General features: G+C 40.4%; 1 protein-coding gene across 2 annotated transcripts in view; it reads right to left on the reverse strand.

Moving 5' to 3' along the window:
* Ttll7 (tubulin tyrosine ligase like 7) overlaps positions 1–11,272 on the reverse strand; it is a 135,361-nt gene that overhangs the window by 46,990 nt on the left and 77,099 nt on the right. For both annotated transcript variants that reach the window (XM_055614370.1, XM_055614369.1), the window contains exon 14: positions 3,554–3,640. In XM_055614370.1, coding sequence (XP_055470345.1) covers positions 3,554–3,640 — 87 coding nt within the window. The remainder of the gene's footprint in view (positions 1–3,553; positions 3,641–11,272) is intronic.

The following is an 11,272-nucleotide window of genomic DNA, read 5'->3' on the forward strand; positions in this document are numbered from 1 at the left end:
AGGCACAGTCAGGCTTGCAAGGTTGCCTTCCTTCAAGCAGCACGCTGCTTTCAGTGTTCATAAAGACTCTGGCTACATAATTAATAAACCTTATGGAGAAATCATAGAAGAAGTGTTGTCTCATGTAAGCATTTAGGACTTTTAGACCAACACAAGTGTTCAAGCAATAAGTAAACAGGAGTCACAGGAATATGAACCCTCTAACTATATGATGGGATTTTGAAAGTAGCATGAAGCTATGACACAAATCATGCTACATCATTCTATTTGTAGTTTTATTATGAAACAGCGCAGATATAAAAATACATAAATGTACAGATAAAACAAATGTATGTGTACCAACTTAAAAACATGGCTAATGCTTTATGTAGCAATTATTTGTGTGGCTATTTAATATTCCTTAAATTCTCAAATACATGAGATGCTACTATTTATCCTCTACAAAGTTGATTTAACAAAAATCATTTCAAATTATTCAACTAATGAAGAGCTTGGTGACCACTGCTTACCATGAATCACTGTTCCTCTGAAATGGAAGGTCTCTTTAGAAGTTTAGACACCAATAAAACTTACATAAAAATTATAAATACACTTTTACATTAATTGTGCTGCTCTGAGCTACTTAGAAACTCTGCTGACTTTATCAATTAAGTAGTTGCTGGATTCATTTCATTTCAACAAATGCACTGTTAATTCCTCCTGTTTACGTAGAAGGAGAGAAGTTGGAAAACACACAATGTGAGCTCTTCCTCAGAATTATGCTTTGCTTTAGACAGCAAATCTTATGTAAGAAAAATGAAGGTAAATATAAGATGCCTCAGGACTTCGCACATGTCTTTCTACCATCAATGTTGTATCCCCAGGTTGTCTAAAGTTGGTTATGGCAAACTATGATGATTGCTATACAAAGCTTAGGAACTCTAGTGGTACAACTGGCTGTGTAAGATATAAGATAGGAAAAGCTTAAAAGCTCCTCAAATATTTCCCCAGGTGGAGCCATGATTCATAAGGGCATTTGGTTTTTCAGATAATCTAAACATATTTGTTTCACAGGAATTTTCAGCTTTCAGAATAAAGCCTGGAATCCAAGGTCTTCACATGTGTATCCCTTGCCAGGTTCCCCTTTCATCATTTTCATTTCTTCCTCCTGAAACATGCCCACAGGCTTCCACACTCTCTTCACACCTGATACCACATCACAGCTCCAAGGCTTTGCCTTGAATGTCCCTCCTAATCCAGATGATCAGGGCTCATTTTGCAAATCCAGTTTTAATGGATTTGCTCCAGAAAGCTGTCTTTAGTCAGCCCTGCTAATTTACACTCCATTCAATACTTACCACATAAACTTTGCTTTGACATCTGCCTATCTACCCTTCAACTAGCCAATGAGAACGTGTTGGACACATTCAACAAACTTGACCAACATATCCGGGGAATGTGTAATGTACTAGACACTCTTAGATGCTACAAATGAAAAATAAAAAATCCACTTCCCATCTTCAAGGTACTCACAACCTCGCACAAATAATGCCTCATCACAACTGCTCTGAAGCAGCATTACTCCTGGGAAGGAGGCAGAGGAGGGATGAGACTTAAGTCTACCTGGTGCAAGGGAGCACTCACAGAAAGGGGCCACGGTGCTGGTTAGGAAGGAGTCTCTAATCAATCTTACAAGTTGTTTTAGTAACCAGGTATTAGAGCGTGAGAACCTAACAAATCATAAGTGTCTGTGGATGGAGAGATGGCTTGGCAGTGCTGAGGTATAAATGAAGTACGTACTACTAAGTGTCTCTATGATTTCTCAAATGCAACTTCTTGCTTCCCTGCTGGTAAAGAGTTTGTCATATATTAAACTGCGGAAGCAACATCCCACAAGGGAGGTGTTCTGAAGTTCAAACACCAGCCTCTCTTTGTCTCACAACTTTCCCACTCCTAAGAAATGCAGCTGTTTTTAAGACCCTGCTGTCAGTGTCACTGTGTCAGCAAAAGAAAAGCTCACCAAAGACAACATAGCATGGAAATTCCTGATATCAGAGCTTATTTCCACACTGTTTACCACATGCTATGGAGCTGACCTAAATGTCAACAGCACAGGAACAGACAGGGAAAATGTGGTTCACATACACAACAAAACTTTTCAGCCATTAAGAAAAGTGGCCATTTCCTATAGCCAGGCAGGTCTTCCAGTGGAGGAATGAAAACACCAACCCACCCACAAAACCTCTGACCCAAAGCTTGTCCTGCCAACAAGATGTGCAGGGACAAAGATGGAACAAAGATTGAGGGAATGTCCAACTAAAGACTGGCCCTATATTTGAGACCCATCCCATGGGAGACAGCCAACTCCTGACACAATTAATGTTACTCTGCTATGCTTGTAAACAGGAGCCTAGCATAACTGTCCTCTGAGACGTTTCATCCAGCAGCCGCTGGAAACAGATGCAGAGACCCACAGCCAAACATTAAACAGAGCTCAGGAGTCACATGGGAGAGTTGGGGGAATGATTGAGAGAGACAGAGTGGTCAAGGACTCTACAAGAAGACCTACAGAGTCAACTAACCCATGCTAACTCACAGAGACTGAACCACCAACCAAAGAGCATGCATGGACTGGTCCTAGGCCCCCTGCACAGATATAGCAGATGCACAGCTTGGTCTTCCTGTGGATGCCGGACAACTGGAGCAAGGGCCCTCTCTGACTCTCATGCCTCCCTTTGGATCCTGTCCCCCTAACTGGGCTGCCTTGTCTGACCTCTACTGCGATTTGATGTGTAGGTAGGTCCCCCCTGATTACCTCCCGTCAGGGGAGGAGAGGGGAGAATGGGGGTGAAGTATGTTAGGGGGAGACTGAAAGGAGAGGGGAGGCTGCAATCAGGATGTAAAGTAAAAAAAAATTTTTTTAAAAAAATATAAACCAAATTTGTGTCATTTATAGGGAAACAGATGCAACTGGAGATTGCCATATTAAGTGACTTAGGACAATCTCAGATAAATATTGAGAAAATAAATATTTTCTCTCAGTTGTGGTTCCTGGATTTTATATATACACATAAAATCATGTACATATACTTAAATGAAAATAAAAATAAAAGAGTTTAGTAAGATGGAGAAACTAATAAGAGGAGACGAGGGCAAGAAAAGGGAAAACAGAATTATACCCAACATTCAAAGTGGACATGAATTATATGGAAACTAGACAGACAGACAGACAGGAGGGCTCCCTATTAATGTATTTCCAAAGTCACAAATTGGCTTATCTATGATGCTACACATTTCTTTGTTAATTATTTATCTGGGACTATAACAGAAACATTGAGCTTAGAACAGGGGTTGTCCTCTTAAGTCCAGCCAATCTGAATCATTAGCACTTTGAGGAAAATCTGAAGGAAGCTAATGAAACAAAGCTTGGAGGAGTGAGGGAACACCATCCAATTGGTTTTGCCTTTATGGGACACAGAATTCCTGAAGCTCCCATAAAATTGCATCCTAACTCTCAAGGGCAATATTCAACGCGCTTAGTAACTTGGCACAGTGGAAGGTAGTGACATTTCACCTTTGGTCCTCGGATCCTGGTTGTTTTTCCCATCAACTTTTCATCATCGATTTCACATTGTTCCAAAAGATCCAAAATATCTTCCTCCTTCAAAAACATTATTAAAACGGTGATTACTACACAACATAGACTTTTTACAAGTTCGTTGATCTCCATAAGTTCATGTATAGTGATTATTCTAGAAACTATGTGATGTGATCACTCAGGCTAAAGAAAAAAAAAAAACATTTAAGGCAAACTCTTCAAGAAACTTTTACCAAAATCTTGTGATAAACATAATACACAGCTGAAGTCTAGTATGCAATCATCACCAGCAAGCAAGTCCTTTCAATTATACTACTAAAATCTCAGAATGCCCTAATTTAATAAATCAGCTCACTGGACACTGAGACATGCAAAGAACACATTTGTCATCCAGACTTCATCCCATTAATCATTTCTACACCAATTAGTGCAATTTAATATTAAAACATGACACAGAAAATGAAAACGGGCCTGAGAGATTCATTTAGAAAAAAATTTAATGGAGATCCAAGATGGCAGTGACCAGCACACATAGTATCTGAAAGGCAGCGATCTGAAACTCCGAAATTGGTGAGTGGAGGGGCAGATAAGGCAGAAAATTGACATTGAGGATTGTTGAACAAGAGGGAACATCACATGAGTTGAGACCTTTAAAGTCAGGTCTCCTGCGGCCTTCTCTAGGGACTGAGAGAAGTGAACTTTTGAACCCCTTGCACTTCCCTTTTTTGGGCCTCCCTCCTCAGTGGAGCTAGCTCACAGCACCAGAGATTTTCAGCACAGAACTCACTGCCTGGAGACTGGGACAGCAGAGGCAGGGCTCCCAGCCCTTCAGGGGTGGCTGCCAGCTGTACCCTTCCGAGTCCCAGATCTACCATGCCATCCCCCCAGGTTCCAGGTCTGCAAGAGGCCATACCGACTCTGCAGGGCCTCCCAGCCAGTGACGATACAGGCTGCCCATCCCTCAGTGGTGAACATTCAGCTGTACATCCACCAAAGTCCAGCAGACCTGCAAAACCACCCAGGTACACCAGGCGCTGGGCCACCTAGGTCTGTGGACCACTTTTGTGGCTCCTCAGGACTTCCCAGCAGGCACCTGGCCCGGCCTCCCAGTCCTCGGCTATAGCTGGACTCCCTAGTTTGTCAGTTGCAGCACCACTGAGCTGGCAGAGCTAGTCCATCCTCCAGGATTTGACTCAACAGGTCCAAACCTGTGAGTAGAGAACAGGGGGTACCCCAGGGCTTGCTGATGTGACCTGCTAGAGAGTGAGTGAGCCCTCAAGTGCCTGCAGAGCCCAAGATCCAGGATCCTTCTAAGCTAGCAGCCAGATATCAGATCCCTCCCACCCACACATCCACTGTGGGAAACAGGTATTCTAAGCCCCTGCTCTGCAGGTCCACCAGTGGAGTTCAGGCAAATAGCACCTGGAGCTTATTCAGAGATGAATACCAGTAGCCCGTAGTCCACTGAGGTATTCAGGGAATTTGCATAAGTAAATTGCGCCTGCAATTATTACCAGCGCCTGCTACACCTTCAGCGCATGCAACCTCTTCAGTGCCTGCAAGGCAGCACCCTTTCCACACACTCAAGGCTTCTACATTCTCTAGAACCCTGTCTCTCAAGGTGCACTTCCATGCTTGCTCGCATTTGTCCTTCTGTGCCCACAGACTTTCCTCCCACAGGTACAGCTGAAACACCAATGCACACGCTGAAACCACTGGACCTCTCTCATATTCTTGAAGAATTCTCCAGACAGCAGAGAAAGACAGTGCCAGTCTAAACTGCAGAATCCAGGAACAAACAGAAGCAAATGGCCAGAGGTCAGCGAAAGAACACATCCAACAAAAATCAGGATATCATGGCTTCACCAGCAACCCCCCAAATCAATGGATACTCCAAATCATCGGAAACACAGGAAAATGACTTTAAAGCTATGCTTTATCCAGTTAATAAAGAGGAAACAAACAAATCTCTCAGAGAAATAGCCACACAGATGGAAGCAAATAAAGAGGAAATGAACAAATCTCTCAAAGAATTGGCCACATAAGTAGAGGCAAATAAAGAGGAAATGAACAAAGCTCTCAAAAAAACACAGGCAAATATAGCCAAACAAATAGAGGGACAAGTAAGAGGCACAATTAGAGAAGAAACAAACAACAACAACAAAACAAAAAAAATAGAGGCCATCATACAGAGACAGGAAGCCACATTCAAACAGAAGAAGGAAATGGTGAAAGACATAACATCAGAATTAGGATCAATAAAGAAAACACAAACTGAGAAAACCCTGGAGCTGGAGTAGTTAGGGAAAAGATCAGGAACCACAAAGGTAAGCATCGCCAACAGAATACAAGAGATGGAAGAGAGAATCTCAGGTGCTGAAGATACACTCGCAGAAATTGATACTTCTCTCAAAGAAAAAGTAAAATCAGAAAAGTCACAAACACAAAACATCCAAGAAATCAAGGATGCCATGAAAAGGCAAATCCTAAGAATAATAGGAATTGATGAAAAGAAGATTCTAGGCTCCAAGGTCCAGAAAATATTTTCAAGAAAATCATAGAAGAAAATTGTCCCAACTTAAAAAAAGAGATGTCCATAAACATACAAGAGGCCTACAGAACATCAAATAGACAAGACCAGAAAAGAAACTGCTCATGTCAGATCATAGTCAAAACATTAAATCTACAGAACAAAGAAAAGATATTAAAAGCAGCAAGGGAAAAAGGCCAAGTAACATATAAGGGTAGACCTATCAGAATCACACCAACTTCTCTTCTGAACCTATGAAGGCCAGAAGGGCCTGAGCAGAGGTCATGCAAATTTTGAGGGACCATAGATGCCAACCCAGACTACTATACTCTGCAAAACTTTCAATCAGCATAGATGGAGAAAACAAAAATATTCCATGATAAAACTATATTTAAGCAATATCTACACAGCAACCCAGCCCTACAGAAGATACTAGAAGGAAAACTCCAATCCAACGAAAACAGCTATACCAAAGAAAACATAGGATACAGATAATTTCCCAACAAAAATTAAAAGAAAACAAGCAATGAATCACAGTAAAGCTACCAACTCCACAATAAAAGGAACTAACGTTCATTGGTCACTATTATCTATCAACATCAATGGACTCAACTCTCCAATAAAAAGACACAGACTAATAGAACGGGTACAGAAACAAGATCCAACATTTTGCTGCATCCAAGAAATACACCTCTGCAACAAAGATAAACACTACCTCAGAATAAAGGGCTGGAAAAACGTTTTTCAAGCAAATGGACCCAGAAAACAAGCTGGGGTAGCTATCTTAATATCTAATAAAATAGACTTTCAACCAAAATTAATCAAAAAAGATGAGGAGGGCATTACATTCTCATCAAAGAAAAAATGCACCAAGAGGACATCACAATTCTGAACATCTATGCCCCAAATACAAGAGTGCCTATATTTGTAAAGGAAACATTATTAAAGCTTAAATCACCCATCAATCCCAACACCTTAATAGTGGGAGACTTCAACACCCCACTCTCACCAAGGAACAGATCATCTAGACAGAAGCCAAATAGGGAAATAAAGGCACTTACAGAGGCCCTAAATCAAATGGACCTAATAGACATCTACAGAACTTCTCACCCAAACTCAAAAGAGTATATACCTTCTTTTCTGCACCTCATGGAACCTTCTCCAAAATAGACCATATAGTTGGTCACAAAGCAAGCCTCAACAGATACAAGAAGATTGAAATAATCCCCTGTATTCTATCTGACCACCAAGAACTAAAGCTGGACATCAACAACAACAGAAACAACAAAAAGCCGACACGCATATGGAAACTGAACAACTTGGTACTCAGTGACAGCTGGGTTAAGGAAGAAAGAAAGAAATTAAAGTCATCCTAGAATTCAATGAAAATGAAGGTACAACTTACCCAAATTTATGGAGCACAATGAAAGCAGTGCTCAGAGGAAAACTCATAGCACTAACTGCCTTCAAGAAGAAATTTGTAACATCTCATACAAGCAACTTAACGGCCCAACTGAAAGCCCTAGAAAAAAAGAAGCAGATACACCCAAGAGGAGCTGACAGCTGAAAATAATTAAACTCAGGGCTGAAATCAGTCAATTAGAATCAAATAAAACAATTCAAAGAATCAATGAAACCAAGAGCTGGTTCTTTGAGAAAATCAACAAGATAGACAAACCCTTAGCCAAACTAACTAAAAGGCAGAGAAAAACTATCCAAATCAGCAAAATCAGAAATGAAAAGGGGGACATAACTACAGACACTGAGGAAATCCAAACAATTATTAGGTCATACTACAAAAGCCTATATGCCACAAAATTTGAAAATCTAAATGAAATGGATAATTTTCTTGACAGATTCCATCTACCAAAATTAAGTCAATATCAGGTAGAAAGATTGAATAGTCCTATATCCCCCAAGGAAATTTAAGTAGTCATCAACAGTCTCCCTCCCCCCACCCAAAAAAAAGCCCTGAGCCAGATGGTTTCAGTGCAGAATTCTACCAGACCTACAAAGAAGTGCTAACTCCAATTCTCTTCAAACTATTCCACAAATTAGAAACAGAAGAAACATTATCAAACTCATTCTATGAAGCCACAGTCACCTTGACACCTAAATCACACAAAGACCCAACCAAAAGAAGAGCACTTCAGACCTATCTTTCTTATGAACATCGATGCAAAAAATACTCAACAAAATACTTGCAAACCAAATCTAAGAACACATAAAGATATCATCCACCATGATCAAGTAGGCTTCATTGCAGGCATGCAAGGGTGATTCAATATATGGAAATCCATCAATGTAATCCACCATATAAACAAACTGAAGGAGAAAAACCACACAATCATCTCCTTAGATGATGAAAAAGCATTTGACAAAGTCCAACATCCATTCATGTTTAAAGTGTTAGAGAGATCAGGGATACAAGGCACATACCTAAACATAGTAAAGGCAATATACAGCAAGCCTATAGCCAACATCAAACTCAATGGAGAGAAACTTAAATCAATCCCACTGAAATCAGGGACAAGGCAAGGCTGCCCACTCTTTCTATATCTCTTCAACATAGAACTGGAAGTCCTAGCTAGAGCAATAAGACAAGATCAAGGGGATATAAATCGGAGAGGAAGAGATCAAAGTTTCACTATTCGCAGATGATATGATATTATTCATGGGCGACCCCAAAAACTCAACCAAAGAACTCCTTCAGCTGATAAACACCTTCAGCAAAGTGGCTGGATACAAAATTAACTAAAAAAAATAAAATAAAATCAGAAGCCCTCCTGAATACCAAAGACAAAAGGGCCGAGAAAGAAATCAGGAGAACAACACGCTGCACAATAGCCACTAATAACATAAAGTACCTTGGAGTGACTCTAACCAAGCAGGTGAAAGACCTGTTTGAAAAAAACTTCAAGTCCCTGAAGAAAGAAATTCAAGAAGATCGCAGAAGATGGAAAGATCTCCCGTGCTCATGGATTGTTAAGATTAACATAGTGAAAATGGTCATTCTGCCAAAAGCAATCTACAGATTCAATGCAAATCCCATCAAAATACCAACTCAGTTCTTTACACACCTTGAAAAAAAGATTCTCAGCTTCATACGGAAAAACAAAAAACCCAGAATCTCCAAAATGACCCTGTACAACAGATCATCTGGAGGTATCTCCATCCCCGATCTCAAGCTGTACTACAGAGCAATGGTAATAAAAACTGCATGGTATTGGCATAGAAACAGAAAGGAGGATCAATGGAACTAAATAACAGACCCAGAAATAAACCCACACACCTATGAATACTTGATTTCTGAGGAAGAAGCCAACACCATTCAATGGAAAAAAAGACAGCATCTTTAACAAATGGTGCTGGTTCAACTAGATGTCCACATGTAGAAAAATGAAAATAGATCCATATTTATCACTCTGCACAAAATTAAAGTCTAAGTAGATCAAAGACCTCAACATAAAACCAGACACACTAAATCGGTTAGAATTTAATGTTAGAAATTGGTTAATGAGAACCACTTATTTAAGCTGCTTAGAGATATTAATCATTCCAAAAATATTTTACAGCCATATGAAATATTTTAATTCTATGCCTATTACTAGTAAAGGAACTCTCTATGCTTTCCCATATGCTCATCTAAATTTATTTTTCAGTCCAAGGAAAATATATAAGACCATGCACTACCATTGGAATTTGAACGAACCTGAACAACTGCACTAAGGGGCATAGGCAAACATCTTGTGTGATACAGGCCTCAACACTGACAGAACTATGTTCACATATTTGTGATTTAAACCTCAAAATCTTCTTAAAGTTTATTAGGGAAACCAGGAATCTTCACAGCTCACCTCAGAAAGGTAGGAAGGGGCACTATTAAAATCTTGAAAGACTCTCTGGCTACCACCCTGCAGTTGATTATATGGACAGCATCGTTAGAAACTCAAAACCATTCTCAAAGAAGTATGATTTTATTCAGGAACAAAAGATCATACCGAACAATAGTTTCATCCTAAAAACTCCAGATGAACTAAGCCACCACATATATTAAAAGAGAAAGCTGTAGACGAGCAAGGTATTAAGGAGTTCAGGTTTCCAGAGAGGGTTGGCTTCTTCCCTGAAGAGCACTTTCCACTTTGGGACCCTCTGGGTAGAGGTGAGCAGAGACGATGCTATCATAGATAAGTTCTGCTGGGTTAAGACTGTCACCTTGAGACTTTATCAGGGTGACACATTAAGAAACACAGCTAGCTCCTCTTTTGAGAGCCCAGATAGAAATAGACATTCAGCCAGCTTCCAGGTGTGCCAATGCTTTACCTAACTGTCTAGACCTCTGAATGAGGCCACTTTGACTTTCCATCCCCAGCTAAATGCAAACGTACCTGGCCCAGATCAGCCAGGGAACCACTCGGCTGTTACCAGTCAGGACCACACAACAGGCAACTAGATGAAGAGGTTTATTACACTGAAATAGCTAACCAACTGGCCTTGCACAGGACAAAGGGAGAGGAAGGGGGAAAGAACGTGGGAGGAGAAAGGAGAGAACAGACAGGGGAAGAGAAAGAAAAACTGAGAGAGAAGGGGAAAGCAGGAAGAAGGTGCAAAGGAATAGAGATGGGGGAAATGAAACAGAGATAAATAGAGATGTGAAGGAGAATGCTTTTCTATAAGATTTTCAAGACAGGGCCTTCTGCAGCCCAGGTGGCTCTTGAACTCAATATGCCACCAAGGCAACCCTTCTGCCTCAGTCTCCCCATCACTAGGCCACATACCTGTGCTACCACACTCAGATGAAAGAGGGGATTTCAATTATTTCCTCTCATTTACTGAGTCTACGTAGCATCAAGAAAAACTACTGCAGTAGTTTTTCTAATTCAGATGAGCTTGTCACAAGCCACTGGACCATGTCAACAGATTTATTTATCAAGTTTTATACACAAATGTACATTAGAAGATGTTTTATTATAATATAATAACACAACACAGTATCAGAATTATCTCCTTAAAGTTTTTCCAGTTTGCATCTTATTTATGAACTCACGTGGCTGGCTCTAAAATATGACCACCTCTTAAAAAGAAAAGTTTCAAGAACATCATGAAGGGTGTGGTGTGGTGTGTGTGTGTGTGTGTGTGTGTGTGTGTGTGTGTGTGTGTGTGTG

Source organism: Psammomys obesus, unplaced genomic scaffold, assembly GCF_907164565.1.
Source record: "Psammomys obesus unplaced genomic scaffold, mPsaObe1.curated_primary_1811, whole genome shotgun sequence".
Classification (NCBI taxonomy): domain Eukaryota; kingdom Metazoa; phylum Chordata; class Mammalia; order Rodentia; family Muridae; genus Psammomys; species Psammomys obesus.